General features: G+C 36.9%; 2 protein-coding genes across 2 annotated transcripts; both read right to left on the bottom strand.

The window, feature by feature from the left end:
- Positions 1-15,590: 15,590 nt before the first annotated feature.
- Positions 15,591-16,151, bottom strand: LOC142520218 (uncharacterized). The gene has a single exon (XM_075623218.1). It carries the CDS (start codon positions 16,149-16,151, stop codon positions 15,591-15,593), a length of 561 nt encoding a protein of 186 aa, XP_075479333.1.
- Positions 16,152-16,241: 90 nt separating this feature from the next.
- Positions 16,242-16,739, bottom strand: LOC142520216 (uncharacterized). Its single transcript, XM_075623217.1, has 2 exons — positions 16,632-16,739; positions 16,242-16,529 (listed from the first exon to the last, which is right to left on the bottom strand). Exons 1-2 carry the CDS (start codon positions 16,737-16,739, stop codon positions 16,242-16,244), a joined length of 396 nt encoding a protein of 131 aa, XP_075479332.1.
- Positions 16,740-18,148: the final 1,409 nt, after the last annotated feature.

Genomic DNA, 18,148 nt, shown 5'->3' with positions numbered 1-18,148 from the left:
TTGAGAATTATTTGTAATGCCCGAGATTTTATTTTGATACTTTTGAGTTATCTCATATTATGAATAAAGGAATGGAAGAACAGACATGGAGAGGCGACGTTGCAATTCGAGTTTTGGTGGTACAGTAGAGTCAGTGCACCCGCGCCATAAAAGTGACCGCACCTGCGGTGTTGGGACAGAGAGGGCAACACACCCGCGGTCCAAAAGTCAGCGCACCCGCGGTCGTTCCTTCTGAATTTGTGGAAGTGATCCAGTATGCTCAACGCACCCGCGGTGCAGAGTGAGCACACCCGCGGTGTGACGTGCAGAATAAAGAATGAAACATGTGTCTTGGCCATGCAATATAATGTATTAATCTCCCCTTCTTCATTCATTCAGCACCAGACCACCGAGACTCCATTCCAGAATTTCCTCAAGGCTTCATCACATCTTAGACATTTGATTGTGAAGAATCTAACCATCCGATTTTCGATCCGAGTTCATATTTGTGCTCCTCTTGTTACTAGCTTCTAAAGGATGTAAGTATTATTACATTTCAACATGTTTTGAAGTTGAGATGTTGGGAGAAATCAGATTTTGATTCCTATTATATGCTCTTGTGATTATTATGAACTTATATTCATAACCGGATCGAAGAACGGTATGATATGCTAGTTTATTCATTTTCCAGCATGTCTTGAGTTGAGAATATGCAGATTGGGAGATTATGATGTATAGATTGTGATGGTTAGGAGCTGATGATATAATTCTCGTGTTGGTATTATCGGTATATAAAGATTACGCCATTATGCTGTCGAAAGTTATTGAAATTGCCTATTGATCTACACACATATCCTACCTTGAGTTGGAGATTGATATAGTACATGCTATATATGTTATTTCAGATTGGTATTGACAGATTTGATATCGAGATTTCAAGACTTCGACTTGTTCAAACCGAGACTACGACGAGAAAGGTATAATTCAATGTTTGATTGGGGAGATATAACTCGAATAAGATCCGGTTTAAGTTTCCCACAAATCACATACTAGATTCCTATACCTTGTTATGTTGTGCTTTATATTGATTTATATACAAGCATCGAGATAGGAGAGTCAATGGAAGATATGCCAAGTTTCTAGACGTTCGGTGGTATCGAGGCATAGGAGAAGATCGACTCCAATGGTAGATATTCGATACAGACAGGGCCGAAGTCTAGGAATAAGAAGTAACGCCACCCCGATTGGGAGAGTAGGTGGGAGACTTGTTACGTCTTATTCACACCGGGATCCCTAGACTTAGATACGAGTCGGGTCAAAGATATGAGTTTGATTTAAGTTGCTTGCCTTATATTGATTATGTTTCATAGACTATGGGACGTCATGCTATTGATTACATTCATGATAGTATATTCATGATTTATATTATGTATACGCATGTGTACATGTTTTATACTGGGATTTGTTCTCACCGGAGTATCCGGCTGTTGTTGTGTCTGTATGTGTGCATGACAACAGATGGGACAGGATCAGGGTCGTGACAAAGATGAGAGATCGAGATAGCGTGGTGATTTCGGGCGTAGAAGACAACTAGATATTCTACATGTATTATGTAGTTTGTTAATAACGCTGGTTTGTATAAAAGAAATGGAACAAGACATGTACATACGTTATTGAAATAAAATAGAGATATCACTTGTGTATGATGTATATACAATTGTTGTTAATGTTAAAAGCAAAATTTTGACCCATATTTTCTAGCAAAGATCCAATTATCACAAAGACAACAGAGTTAGAGCCCGGGTCCCCACATTATTGAACCCCTGAAGTCTACTATAACTCAAGAACTCGGATCATTTATCAAAACAGAGCAATTTCTGTACAAAATTCGTAATTAATTCAATACTGCTTCAAATCAAGATCCACAAATTGGATATGCAAAAAAACTCAAGCCCAACAATTATTCATCACAAATTTTTGTCTAATAAATTCATTTACGTCGTTCATAATTCGAAACATGCAACATAATTCTCACGAATTCTGCGTCAATGCATTTCTGGCACATTTTAGTAATTTGAGCATAACTTCCTCAATATCCAATGGAACCAAGCGATTTGGTATCATTTCGAAGAAAAGACAAAGTTCTATAACTTTCATTTGAACATTAAATTCAGAATCCCAACCGATAAATTTCAGAATTCAAATAAATAGAAGGAAAGTACACAAATCTGCACTGACTCGGAGTTCCAGACAAGTTTTAGTTCAATTCACATATCTCTTCCACTTCTTCCTTGAATTGAGTGATTCAAGAATCACATCAAAGTTAAATTGATGATCTAAAAGTTTGATGAAGACCCTAACATCAAAATCCAACTACAACTGTCCCATATAAAAATAAACAGAAGACGTAAAATTGTTTGTGCATAGAACAAGAAACCAAGCTTATATCCCTTTTAAATTCAAACCAACTCAAGTACAACATCTTCAACATCTTAATATCTCAAATATCAACTCCAATATAATTCTAAATTTCAACTCATTTCCAAACTTGAAAAATTTGGGAAATACTTACATCATCTTGAAGCCTGTGATGAGAGGATCTCAAATTTACCTTCATTTCATATTTTTCTTGAGAAAATCTCCATTAAATTGATGGAGAGAAAGGGTTTCGATGGAGAAAGAGGAGGAAAAATGGATATAATGGTTAGGTGAAGTGAATGTGGGATTACATATCATTTCCGCATCTGTAGGCCGCATCGTTAATTTTCGGCGCCAAAACCCCTCAACTCAAGCGCCTAGGCGCTACTATTCTAGCACGGCATTGCTTGAATAGTAACCTCATGAACAACAACTTTTTTTAAAAAAAATTCGTGCATTACACCATAAAAGTAATTTCATCATATTTTAAATGCAAATACAACTGCTGTCAATTCCAAATCATGTGTGTGATAGTTCTTTTCATATTATTTTAATTGTCTTGATGCATAAGCAATCACTTTCCCGTGTTGCACTAAGACTGCTCCTAAGCCATGTTTTGACTCATCACTGTACACTACAAATCCTCCTGGTCCTCCTGGAATCGCAAGAATCGGTGCTAATGTTAACTTAGAAATGATATGACCCAAAAATACTACTTGTTTCAGCAAAAATTCACATTTTTTCAAATTCGCATACAAATGTTTATCTTTCAAAGTTTGCATTCTTAATTTCAGATGTTCTCGATGTTCTTCTACAGTTCGTGAGTACATGAGGATATCATCTATAAAACCAATCACGAACTTTTCTAGAAATGATTTGAAAATTCTTCTCATCAAATACATAAAAGCAGCTGGTGCATTTTTTAGTCCAAACGTCGTTACAAGGAATTCATAATGACCATTCATGGTTGGAACGGTAGTTTTTGAGATATCATCTGACTTTACTTTTAATTGGTGATAGCACGATCGTAAATCAATTTTTGAAAAGATATCAGCTCCTTGTAATTGATTAAAAACAACGTCAATTCTGGGAAATGGATAATTATTTTAGATTGTCACTTTATTAAACTCCCTGTAATCAACACATAAACGAGAGTACCATGTTTTTTCTTCACAACAAAACTGGTGCGCGCCACGGTGAGAACCTCGGTCGAATAAACCCTATATCAAGTAACTCTTGTAATTGTTCCTTCAATTCTTTCATCTCTGTAGAAGCCAATAGATAAGGAGCTTTTGTGTTTGGATTGGTTCCTACCACAACATCAATCACAAACACTATTTCCCTATCTGAGGTAGGCATGTTATATCCTCTAGGAATGCCTCTGGAAATTCACAAACAACATCTGTGTCTTTTAACTCAACAATAGGCAGATCGGTAAATAAAACAGATTATAAATATCCTCCACACCCCTTTTGTAGTAATTTACATGCTTTCATAACAGAGATTATCGAAAGGGTTAATGATACACCTGCACTTGCTAATGTGAATTGTTCAGTTCCTATTGGTACAAACTTGAAATTTTTCATTCCACAGTCGATAGTAGCTCGATATTTAGAGATCCAATCCATTCCTAGTATTATATCAAAATTTTCATTTTCAGGACTATAAAATCAACATACATCTAATGGCATGGACATATATTGTACAGGCTCGAAAAATCTGACCTGTCTGTAATTCTTTGCCCATAATGTAAAGCTATGGAGAATTGCATCTCTGTTGTGATTTTTGTAATGCTTAATTTCCATACAAACGATTATGAAATAAAAGAATGTATGCCTCCTGAATCTAGTAAAACAATAGCAGTGATACAAGAAATCAAGAACATACTAGTGATCAGTGATGTATCAGCATATACTTCCTCTTTGGTCATTGAGAAAAGGCGTCCTTGTACTTTATTTGAACCTCCTAGAAATTTTTTAGCAATGTGCCCCGGTATTTTGCAACGATAACAAACATTTGTGCCTTGCATGCAATCACTGACATGAGGTTTACCAAACTTAGGATAAGGTGGTCTATTCTTATCCTTGCTCAGAGTGGGACCTTTGGCACATGACTCATCTGGTCGTGATATGAATCCTCGAATGAAAGAAAGGCAAACACAACTAATTGGAATCGCGCGCTCAATTAAATAACGTTTAAGGATCCAAGTTGGTGTCCCGATCTTTTGAATCAAGTGTGTATGTGTGATTTTCACCCCCAAACTACGTGGTTTAGTAAAAATGAATCACAAAGAAAGCAACTAAAACTCGAATGAACATTCAAAGAACTCGCCCATAACAATCCGCGTAAGAACAATCGACAAACACCACAAAGCATAAACTTTGATAAGTTTGAGTTTTGATACAAAGCAAGATGTTTTTTTGTTGTTTGAGAGAAAACTCAAGAACAAGGTAATTCAATCTTCAATAATATGGAAAAGTGTTTGAAATTCGTCGAAATATTGATTACAAATTCAAAAAATATCAAAAGATAAGTTCTCAAATTATCTAGTGCTAAATATAAGGTAAAAATATTTTTTCCGCGTTCCTAGCGCGGCGGCGCTGATCTAGTAGCGCCTAGGCAATGAACTCTCAGCTGGGTCATCGCCTAGGCGCCTCTCTGAAGCGCCTAGGTGCTACAGTGTTGAAAATATAGCGCCAAGGCGCTATATCTTAGCGCCTAGGAGCTAGCCTTCTTTATCTAGCACTATGGTGCTTGCTCCTAGGCACTGTCGCGCTGGTCCATCTGCATTGTTCACATTTAATGACATTGATATGGCCTCCAAAGTCACTCCCATGCATCATGGCTCCCTCGAGGGTTGGAACTTTGCTTGCAAGTTCTTCTCGATTGTTAATGAGTCCATGCACTGCTTCCTTGAACCTCCTTCCAATCATTTGCACACCATGCCCGACCAGATTCATATCAGGTCGAATACCTTTACTATCTGCCTTTTTACCTTGTCCTGCTCTTTGGCTCATTTGGAAATATTTTTTCCTTTGCAACTACCTATATTGTTCGATTTATTGTTCATCCTGCTCTGCAATAAGTGCTTTATCCACTATCTTTCCATATTTGTAAACTTTTGACATCCTTACATTTCTTTTGATTTCAGAGCAAAGTCCTCGCATGAAATGTTCACCCTTAACTGTGTCATCTTGAGCAACATATGTTACATACTAAACTTCTGCTTCAAATTGTTGTATATATCAATCATAGACATTGTCCCCAGCTTCAAATTCAGGAAATCACTGGCCTTCTTTGCCCGCATGTCATTGCTAAAATATTTGTTGTAAAACGTGGACTTTAATGTATCCCATGCCAATGGTCTCCCAGGTAATGCCAATTTTACACTTTCCCACCATATTCTTGCTTGTTTTGTCAACATAAAGGTTGCACAAGTTACTTTATCGACATTTTCCATGTGTAGGTAGGAGAAGATGGATTCCAAGGATTTACTCCATTGATCTGCTACAGCTGGATCAGTGCTCCCAATAATTCCGGAGGATTCAAGTGAAACTTCTGTTGTTTGTTTTCTTAAAAAGTACTAGAATTTTTTTTCAAACCTCACATAGCATTCGGACGAATCATAAAATATTTTGGAACCATTTTAAAATAACTCAACTAACTATAATTTGAAAACCAAAGAAAATAGCCCATACTATAACCTCTCAAAACCACTCATAGTTAATCAAAAGTCATAAAACTATTCTTAACATAACATAAAATCATAAATAATAACTAGTGCGAAAAACTAGCGTCGGTCCTCATGTTATGTGCACCTTCAGTCCAGTCAGATCAACTATCAAGACCTCCATAAAAATTAATATCATAATCACCTACATCAATCACACCTAGTGAGTCTAAAGACTCAACACGTCATATTCTTGATACCAAATAATACGTATAAAAATCAAATACAATAGTGAAAATACTTGTACTTAAAATAGCGTTTTCATGCAGATGCATAAACTTCAAACATGAACATTTTCGTAATAATTTTCATGATGCATAAACTTTAAAAACATTTTCATGATCCTTTTTCATAAACATAATCATATCATCCTCAACATACTCATATTCATATTATCATCAACATATACGTATTCTTTTTTCCTTTCGTTGAATTCAGATCGTTAATTGTGACTTTCGTGTTCATCTACGTCTACGTCTGCGTGTTGGGCGATGGATCCATCTACATGTAACCACAGTTCTGGGCGGCGGGGGACACCAGCAAAACTCTTACCGGTCAACTGGGCTCTGGCCTTACGTATTAACATGTCATCGTATACATCTACATATCCGTATCCAAGGAAACACGATCGTCGGGCTCCCACTGGGACCATAACCCTCACGATATCTCCAACATATCATCGTATTAGTCACAATTACTTCACTTCCTTCAACGTTTCATATTCTCGTCACTTAATAAAATTTAAACATGCATGTAACGTTTTTCTTTTAAACCAAGCATGCAACATGTCTTTTAAATGTTCATAATTACACCATAAAATCCATAAACATTTTAAAAATAACATTTTAACATATACATATCCATAACATTTAAAATAACATTTGAACATATAAAAATTCATAAACATTCCAAATAATCAAATTAGCATATAAAACAACATTCGGGACACGTTTACTTATTTCTAGGTTTAAAATGACCGTTTTACCCCTAGACGTAAAATTTCACGTTTTTGACATTTTCTTAATTTTATTGAATCTAACATGTCCCAAATCATTATTTAAGCCTACATTAATTTTCTCATATTTTTATTTAGCTTAAATCGTGGACTTTTAAATTAATCTTTAACTATAACATATTAACGCGTTTTAATCTCAAATTAAACCAAACCGTAATATAAAATTCCCAAATTAAAAACTTAGGCTTATAATAATTATTTAAGCTTAAATATAATTTTTCATAATTTTATAAAGCTTAAACTAGGTGTTTCATTTAACTCGTTTTGTAGCGTTTCGTGCGGTGATAAAATCCCGGATAAATCCAAAACTCGTTATTTTGATCCCAAATTTTAAACATAACATTTTTATTATTTATTCTACCCTTACAAGTTATGAGCCACACCCGTGGACCAATAGATTCAATTTTAGCTTTTTAATTTTCAAAATTGACACCCTAACGAACCACCCGAGCCATCTCCCAATTTACTCGAGCCACGTCCGAGCCACCTCGAGCCAAACCCTATCCACCTCGATCCAAACCCTAGCCAACGTACCTAGGGACCCTCCTGACAAAGCCCAACCCAAGGAACCAGCCCCTAGCTCACCCAAACTCACCTGAAACTTCACCCCAAATTCTTTACGTGTGTGTGTAAGTCTCCCATGAACCATAGGACTCCGACTTAGTCTAGGACCCTTCCAGCTGAGCCACCACCGAGCCCAGCACAACCTAACCCTCCTTGGACCACGCCCAAACTCGACCCAGACCAGGCCTTACCCTGGAACCCAAGCCCGAACACCTCTAAACCAGGAAACAACCTGCGCGCTACTTGGAGTGCCTCTCGCTCCTCACGTTTTGCTCGAGCCAGCGGTGACCCAAGCCACTCCAGCCCCTGTCCCGACCACTACCCATCACCCTAGGACCATGATGGACCACCTAACCGAGCCCCAAACCGAGCCATCCTCTGTAACTCTCAGCTACACCAGATTTCACATTCGTGGAGAGTCCAACCAGCCGAGGTCTCTACACTAGCCCTGTTGCGCGAGCCCTTGCCCCCTAGGACTCTACCAGACCCTCTCCCCTGACCCTACTCGAGCTTAGCCTGCTCTGGCCAAAGCCCCAAGTCCCATGCAAGGAAATCGAGCCATAGCATCTTGTACAAGACACCCCACTCACGGTTCCTACTACTGATTTTATACCTACGGTTTCAGCTTATTTCTCTTCATGTTTGCAGCGTATTGGGGTGGTTAAAGACTCTCTAAAACATGAAAAAACATCCCTTAACCCTATTATAATCATGGCAGCCCCTTTTTAACATATTAAACATGTTTTTGAATCAATTAACAAGCTTTCAAATTCATGATGAAGCACAAAAACGAAAATAATAAAAGTGCATCTTGTTTTCCATACTTTTCATGCATAAAAACATATTATGGTGTGAAGATGAGTAAAAGGAGAATATGATATACCTTTGCGCTTTTAACGCACGAATAATCATTGACGAATCGAAGGATGGCGGCACGAACACGATGGCTTGAACCCTTGCAACTCTCGAATTTTGCTTGAAAATATGATGTGGCTACCGTGTGAATTTGAGTGGAAGGAGTTTTTATTGTTTGGGGAAAGTGGCGTGAGTTATATTGTTAATGGGGAGGGTTTAGAATATTATATAGTTAATTAAAAATACTATTCAAGCTTATACCCATTAGGAGGTTAATTAGGTCCATTAGTGTTTAATTAAAATATTTTGCTTAAATAAATTTGTGAATTTATTAGCCGGGTTGCCAAAACGTTCGCGTTTTTGTTAAAAATCCAACACCGATAAAATTTACGTCCCGTCATATAAAATCACCTAAAAATCCCTTACTTTCAAAAATAATAAAAAGCATCATCCATATTAAAAATAATTATTTAATAAAAACATTTTCTATTTTTCAGCCATCGGTCTCCGTTCCTCGATCGCAACTTGAATAACCTTTTAAAATATATTTTAATGCAACCATGTAGAAAATATATTTTAAACATGTCAATATGCACCACCTAACTAATTAATGCAATTAAAACAATTAATTGAAATACACAAGGAATTTAATAACTTGTATGCATGTGGTTCGCGTGGTCCTTTATATTTTCGAGACGTTACATCAAGTGTCTAAATCAGTCATATACATCCGTCTGAACATGCACATGTTTGGGTACTATGGCTTGTGCTTGTGCCTGCTCATGAGCAGTCTGTTGCATCTCCAATAGCTGTTGTATCTGCTTACCGTGGACTTTTTCTTGTTGTTGGAGTAGTTGAGCAAAGTCATCTAAGGGTCGTGTCACACTACCTTCACCTTCAGTTACCGGTGCCATGCCCTTAGACGACTCTCCCTCATGCTGATGCGATAGTGGTAGGTCAAGCTCCGAGGAAAGCATGGGATTATTAGAGTTTCCGGAGGTACCAATCACGAGGGGACGACTAAAGAGATTCAAGGATGCATTGCATCGGCTTATGAGCAATCAAGAAGAACTTGCAAGCAAGGAACCGAGTCCTGATGGGTTCGTAAGTCACGGGAGTAAGTTTTGGAGTCCGAGGAACGTGGTTCAATTGCTAATGTATGAAGAGAATGATCCATGACCAGAAGCTCCCATGCTAGGGCGGCCAAACATTACCGCCCAAGCGCGCCATGTACTGCTCAATGTGAAGTCAGAGAGCCTGGCGCTAGGGCGGCAAAACATTACCGTCTCAGCCCTTCTGCGAAATTCTAGAAGCCTTCGCGTTATGGCGGCAAAACTTTACTGCTCCAGCACGCCGCCTGCGTGAAGAGATCTAGTTTCCTAGTTTAGAGTCCAAATTGTTTGGCAAATATATTTTTGAGTATCTTTTGTTATTAAAACATATTTGCACGAAACTTTTGGGACTTTTGATAATTATTCACTGATAGAATACAAACTCTGAGTTTTCTCACAAAATTTTGCAAGGCTTTTGTTTTGTGCATAAAATCAAACTTATTAAAGTTTTACTTTGATCGTGCCTTACGTGGATTGCAAAATACGAGTTATTTGAAGGTTCGTTCGAGTTTCGATTGTTTTTTTTTTTGTGATTATTTGTTGCTAAGCTTTTCATAGTTTAGAGTTGAATATCACAAAAACTTGATTCAAAACATCGGGACATCACAACATGGATCCTTATTCGTTATTGAATTGAGAGCGTGATTCCAAATAATCGTGTTTGCCTTTCTTTCGTACGAGGATTCATATCACATTCACTTTACGTTTGCGTGGCGTTGTCACTTAGATTAAAAGTAGGTAACGTAAAGGAAATTACTTAACACAAACTATGTGGTACAAAGATACTTACATGCCGAGTTTCCATTGTATGGATTAAGTGAAATGTCTTCCCTCTCGAAGAATCGTGAGCTCTGATACCATATAAACTATAAAACCCTTTGTGATACCCTTGTCCCACATCTGAAAAATGAAAGATTTAAAATGAGTTTATAATGGCTTACAATGGACTTCTATAGCAACTTGGATTAATTATTTTCGTAAAAGCGATGACGAATACGAAGTAGCTGCTATAGGGGCTCATTGTGCATTCACGAATCCGCGGGCCCGGGCTCGGGGTGTGAGAGAATCGTATCAGATCCGGTCACCGGCATGAAACACCGAGAAATAAGTGCTATGCGGGGCAAAGTGCTACGTGCATGGGAACCACCTCTTGAACCTGCGGGGCAAAGTGCTACATGACGGGAGCCATCTCTTGAACCTGTAGGAGCCACCTCTAGATTCTCGGCGCTGGTGGATCAAGGGGTCAGGCCGCGATGAGGACATCGCGTTCTGAAGGAGGGATGATTGTGATACCCTTGTCCCACATCTGAAAAATGAAAGATTTAAAATGAGTTTATAATGGCTTACAATGGACTTCTATAGCAACTTGATTAATCATTTTCGTAAAATCGAGGAAGAATACGAAGTAGTTGCTGTAGGGGCTCATTGTGCAGTCACGCAGCCGCGGGCCCGGGCTTGGGGTGTGACACCCTTCTTCTATGCTTGCGATTAAATATAGTTTGATAGATTTACCTACATCTAGATATCCCTATATTTTGGACGACCTAAAAACCTAAGCAACAATTACAATCATATATTCCACAACTCATTTTTATGAACATAAACACATCTACGTCAACATGATCACAAGATAATCATTTCGTCCACAGTTATTCTCAATCCATTCTATGTACGAACACAAACTTTCATTGTTATACATATCGACATGGACAACTTAATGCTTTTTTCAAACACTAACATAAAATCAACTAGAATACCTATATGTGGAAGCCTTGACGATAGCATGTCCAGGTTCTTGTCGGGGTAAGACACTTCACAAGCATCCATCGGTGAACCGACATCCTATTCACCTTTATTACCTGATCCTGTAATTGAAAGGGGATCGGTTACGGTGCCCGAAAGCACAACAGAAATTTTGAAAATAATATTTCCATAGCAAGAAAACTGAGCACCCCACATAGTGTGTAGCAAATACGAAAATACACAAATGTCATACATAGTGTGGTTAGAAATTTACCTACCAATCACAAAGATTGATTATTGGCTCCAACTAAGTTGTAAACAACTTAGCCCTTAAAGGGTTGACCCAATCTACAAGCTTCCTAGAGCACTCCTTGCTCAAATGGATTCTTTCCTTCAAATTAGGTCCACCACTTGCTTGGAAGATCCAGTCTAATTTTGTACTAGAAAAATTAGAGTATTTTGCATTGAGAATAGTATGCTTTCATCAACAATTGAAGAAGCAAAAATAAGAGGATTTTCTTTTGAAAATTTTGGCCAAGGGGGTAGCTTGGAGGAGGGAAGAAAAATTCTTGGTGATTGAAAAAGGTAAAAGTTGCATGTGCATGTCATGCCTAGTTTATTGAAAAAGTTTCCTCCAACCGTTCACCTCCCAAGCATGCAATTTATTTGGGCTTGTAACAAATACAAAGCACATCTATTTTTATTTAAATATTTCACACATATTAGAGACTAATTAAACTTTGCTTGAATTTACTCAAGCCCACTAGTTGAATAATTATTTCTAATTGGGCTCTACAAGACCCAATGTTATTTAATTAATTCAACACTTGAATGAATTTAATTATTTGAACTATACTAGGTCCAATAGTGTTTAATTAATTTAACACTTGAATTTATTTAAATTAGTCCATAATAATATTTTCGTAAATCACAATTTTCAAATACATTATTTATTTGAGCCATTTTTTAATCTAGGAACTATTTCTAAAATTAAAAGTTATATTTCCCATAATCCTCTTATAGAGGTCATACTTTTATTTTTCTTTGTGCTTATAAATTCCTTTATAAGCCGCTCAACACATTGAACTAATTTCCTTCTCAACGGGATCTAGAAAGTTATCACTTGTGTAACCCTCAATGGTTCAATGATACAACTAGCCGTGGATTCACATCTCAATATGATTCGGGACTAAACATGTCCTTGTATGATTAAACCCCAGTTGCTCCATTCTTACTTATCAACTCCTTGATAATAAAAACGTCAGAACTCAAGTCTGATAGTACCCAACCAATCATGTTAAACGCCTAGCAGCATCGCTTACTTGATTCCCTAGGTATCAAATGATAGTGCCTGCAAGAACCATTATATTATGGTTAGCGTACAGTACGGTCCCTTCATCTCATATATCCCGACGGTTTCGACAACTATTGATATATCGAGAGCTGTCAAAGAATCGTTACTATGTGTATTGTAATAGTTGCATTGATGGTGTAATGTATGAAACCCCTTTCATAATTACCACAAACACTCTGATCAGATATTTCAAACTACATACACATGAGATCACATAGAATATCCATACCCGAAGGTATGCGGTGAATCCCCGACTAAAATACATTGACTCCTATATGTTTCGACAAAACACCAAACCTCTGCACCTAATGACCCTGTGAAGTCGGTAAACAAGTCAAAGTTGAATGCCATAATATAGAGTCTCAATGTTGTCCCGGGTCATAAGGACTAATGGTGTACAACCATAAATTCGAACGTTTCCACTTGATAAGTGAGAACCACTTGGAAAGTCCTTTATGAAGGGTTGTTCAGTGCACTCTACAAGGAGCACCTATCTGCATACTCAGACATCACAAAGTCCCCTACTAATGAAACATGGAACTATCATCGCAGATAATAGTCTCAAACTCGAGCGGCTTTTATCCTTCTTAGCGGTGGCTGAATCGTATAGGAACTGTTTAGAATATACAGTATTCTAAATATGAGTTTCACGATACTCATCATACGAGCATCTCATATTCTTTCTACTATTTGTACATTCAAGGACTTTATCTATGCATCTAGCTTGGGTATACAGATAAAGATGATCCAAAACTATAATTTCAAATATTATTAAAATAAAAATTGTTTATACATAGAGTTTAAACATGAACCCTCGGCCAACACTTGGCTCGAAGGACACCTACTCTAACAGTAATACATGAGCCACTTGAGTTTATAAAACTCAATAATTTTATATTTCTATGTATCAATATGCGTAGAAAGAACATAATTATCAAAGTCGTGATCAACAATGAATTCTAAAATCATATCATATCATATATTCATCTGTAACATTGAAACAAGTTCCTTTTTGTACTTGAGCACCATCTGTAGACCATTACTACTGTGCTTGCTTTTAATATGTATCTATTATTGTGATGACCATCAGAGTGCCCTATGACAACCCCACGATCCATGAACATATATTGCCCAATAGGTTGGTGGGCTTAAAATAACCTATGATGTAAACGAGCTCGTATATCACATAATAACCTGTTTCATTCGTATCATACCATTTTCATGTCATGACATAGCAGCTCTCTTGAACATTCATGATATTTCATATATAATACATAACAATGATATATGGTGCTATGTTTTACTCAATAAATATATTAACAAAGTACATATAATAATAATCAATTTAAAACATTTGAAACTCATATTATTACTCATGTATTACTTCAATAACATGCCAACTTACTTTCCAAACATATGAACATCGGTAGAATAAATTTCCTTGATCCTATGCTGTAAAATACATCAATAATTCAATCACTACCTTAATAATTAAGCATATGGTTGAAAGTTACTATATATGGTCCTCTACTATGAAAACCAACATTTCATAGGTGAATACTTACAACTCTAGGATGCTCTTGTGATGGAGAGTTCAATTCTAGCTTCAATTTGAGAAAAAAAAAAGATGGAGGATCACTGCAGGGAAGAAATTTGCAAACCCTTCTTTCCTCCCTTCTTTTCTCCTTGAGATCTGATGGTGGAATGGTGAAAAATGGTTGAAGACTCGATACTTATCCACTTAAATCAAAAAATCGTGTTGCTAACTCACAATTTTCTTGAGGAAACGCTTGAGCGGTAACATTTTACCGTCCGGGCATGCTCCATTGATAAGCCATTATCTTATATTGATTTTAGGAATAATATTTTATAATATTTGTGCTTATCTGTAATTATTATCCTTAATTTTGTTCTTATCCACCGATATTCTTTCTTTCGAAACAATATGGCAAAAAAATGCCACATGCTCCAACCAGAACTCACATTTCTTTAACTTGGCATACATTTGCTTATCCCTCAACAGCTGTAACACAATCCTCAAATGCTCACGATGAAGATCTCGTGTCTTTGAGTAAATCAAGATTTCATCAATAAAAACAATGACAAAACTATCCAAATACGGCTTAAAGACACGATTCATTAAATCAATGAAAACTGAAGGAGCATTGGTTAACCCAAAAGACATCACCAAAAATTCATAATGGCCATACCTCGTTCTAAAAGAAGTCTTTGGTATGTCCTCCTTTTTCACCTTCAATTGATGATAACCAGATCGAAGGTCTATCTTCGAAAACACTGCTGATCCTATCAATTGATCAAAAAGATCATCAATACGTAGCAAAGGATATTTGTTCTTAACAGTTACCTTGTTGAGTTCTCGATAATCAATGCATAATCTCAACGATCCATCCTTATTTTTCACGAATAAAACCGGAGCTCCCCATGGCAATGAACTAGGCCGGATAAAACCTTTATCTAATAGCTCCTGTAATTGATTCTTCAGTTCTTTCATCTTAGTCGAAGCCATTTTGTACAGAGCCTTAGAGATTGGAGCTGTACCTGAAATTAAATCAATAACAAACTCCACCTCTCGATCAGGTGGTAATCCAGGCACATCATCTGCAAATACGTCAGGATAATCTTGAACCACATCAATATCCTGTAATTGCATATTACTTTCCTTGCGCACATCCAACACTGAAGTAAGAAAACCAATACAACCTTTGTGCAACAATTTAGTAGCTTGTAGACAAGAAATTATAGGAATACTCATATAAAAAGAGCCTAGACCAACAAATACATCATTCTCATGGTCATCTGCTAAAACTTCACTGTCTTGCCCACACAGTCAATCATCGCATGATAAGCAGATAACCAATCCATACCCAATATGACATCAAATGCAACCATCAGAATAACAATAAGATCAGCAAACAATAATCTCGTACTCATTTGAACAGGACATGCCTTAAGGATACTAGTAGGACAAATTTCATCTCCAGAGGGCAACACAATATTTAAGTGTAATGTCATAATAGTAGGTTCAAAAGATAAAAAATGCATGAACACTTCAGACATAAAAGAGTGTGTCGCACCAGTATCAATTAATGTAAGTGCTTTCTTTTCGAAGAATAAAATATTACCTGATATCACTAAAGAATCAGGATTAGCACTTTCTTTGGTAATTGAAAAAATTCTTCCTGGAACCCTTCCTTGATTCGAAGAAAGAGGACACTTCTGTGTTGTGTGCCCCATTTCCTTGCATCTGAAACATCGACCACTACCAACCAAACACTCACCTTTATGTAGCTTGCCACACTTAGGACACACAGGTCGCTCCGTATCTGAAGAAGATAAAAAAGGCTTATTGAGTTGCTCCATCTTGCCATTTCCCTTGTGGCCACCTCGCACATTAGTACTTGTCCCTTGCCCTCTAGTTTGAAAAGCTTGCCTCCTTAATTGTCGTTCCTTCTAAATCTCTTGTTCATCATGCTCGGCAAGTAAGTCTCTCTCAACAATGTCTTGGTAGATGACCACCTTTGACATATGAACATCTCTTCGAATCTCTGACTTCAAACAACGAACAAATTGTTCTCCCTTATCTTTGTCGTTTTCAGCAATAAAAGGAACAAAAACACATCCTTCTTCGAACTTCAAAGTATACTCAGCGAAAGACATAGCATCTTGCTTCAATTCAAGAAATTCCTTCACCTTCTTGGCCTTGACTTCTCTTGAAAAATATTTAGCATAGAATAATTCCTTGAACTCGTCTCACTTTAATTCTCAAACATTAACTGTAACCTTGGTGGCTTCCCACCAGATACGAGCCGCTTTTACCAACATAAACACAACACAACTTACATTATCTTGGTCGGTGAACTTCAAGTAATCGAATATGGCCTCCAATGATTTGATACATTTAAGAGCCACTAGTGGATCAGGGCCACCAATAAAATCAGGAGGGTTCATACGTCTGAAATGATAATATGATCCATCTTCAGAACTTTCAGATGTGCCTTGACCTCTTCCACGACCACGACTGTAGTGCCCAAATTCAGTACGCGTATAACCCATGCATTCGTTTAATTATTAAATCATTTAATTAATTTTAAATGAGTTTTAGCCATGCATAATTTATGAAAATACATTATTTTAAATTATTCATGTTTATGTGATGCACGTTAAAATGTTTTACGACTTTCATTTTTCAGGCGATTATCCGAGGCGGGATTGAGGAAAAGACCCGGTGACGATTTTTGGCAATTTTAAAAGATGGTATTTTATTTTAAGTCAAGGATGAGGCGTTTTAAATAATTTATTTAGTTTTAGCAATTTAAAGCCTTATTTATGTATTTAGTAATTTAAGAGTTTGGAACTTTTAAAATTAGTGTGTAATCATTTTAAATGGGGAGTTTGATTAAATTAGTGTGTGTTAACTTTTGATTAGTATTTAATTTAGTTAATTTAGCACTAATTCCTCCTAATTAAAAACACACACACACGTTACACACACTCACACACACTTACGCGTTTTTACACACACTAAAACACACAACACATCTACACATTCATGTTTTCAGATTTTTAAAGATAGGAAACCTAGGGTTCTCAATCTAAGAAGCAGCTGCCCCCTTCCCTTTTATTTTCCAGCAAGTTTTCTGTGATTTTATTTCAAGATAATCGAGCCACCATCGTTCTGGATCAACCTCGCTTCTTTCTCCGCTTCGGTATCGCCGTTTCGGTAAAGTTTATCATCAAAAGGCACGTATAATCTCTCTTTTGCTGCGTCGATCATGTCATATTATGTGTTGCGTTGTTTTACGCGTGAAAATTCATGTATGTTGTTCATAGTTTGAGCGGTTAATTGTTTGGATCGATTTTGAAGGAAAAGATTTAGATCTAAATCACGTTTTACTGTTCTTATTAAAACTGAGAATTTTCGGTCAAGATTTTTGGAAAACTTTCAACGCAAAAAACGTAGAACTTTTTGATACCTTCAATTTGATATAAAATTCAAAATTTTTGGACAAAAATTGAGTGAGTTATGGCGTTTTTCGTGGGACTGCTCAAACTGTGAATTTTAAGTAAATTGTGTTATTGAAGTTATTTGTTGCAGGCTTCGTTGGGGATCGACGGGTGATCATTGCTGCATATAGGTAACTCTGGTAATGATGTTTGGAGTATTTTTGAGGTTTCGTTTAATGTCTTTAGGCTTTTAATTCATTAGAAGTCGTAAGAAAAGATTTTGTGTCAATTGCCGTGTTTTCGGGTTGTATGTGTCGTAGGGTGGACGTCGTTATTTTTGGGGCGTTCGTACGAGTTTAGTTCAATGCTATGGTGTCTTAGGATGGTCTCCAGGTGTTTAATTTCGTTCCATT

Source organism: Primulina tabacum, chromosome 12 (assembly GCF_025594145.1).
Source record: "Primulina tabacum isolate GXHZ01 chromosome 12, ASM2559414v2, whole genome shotgun sequence".
Classification (NCBI taxonomy): domain Eukaryota; kingdom Viridiplantae; phylum Streptophyta; class Magnoliopsida; order Lamiales; family Gesneriaceae; genus Primulina; species Primulina tabacum.
This window is presented reverse-complemented; position numbering and strand designations above follow the sequence as displayed.

Excerpts from the sequence above, each read along its gene's own strand:
- LOC142520218 (XM_075623218.1), bottom strand. The coding sequence starts at position 16,151 with ATGGAGCAACTCAATAAGCCTTTTTTATCTTCTTCAGATACGGAGCGA.
- LOC142520216 (XM_075623217.1), bottom strand. The coding sequence starts at position 16,739 with ATGAACCCTCCTGATTTTATTGGTGGCCCTGATCCACTAGTGGCTCTT. Across the intron at positions 16,530-16,631 it reads AGTTCACCGACCAAGATAAT|GAATTATTCTATGCTAAATA; the intron begins GTAAGTTGTGTT and ends GACGAGTTCAAG.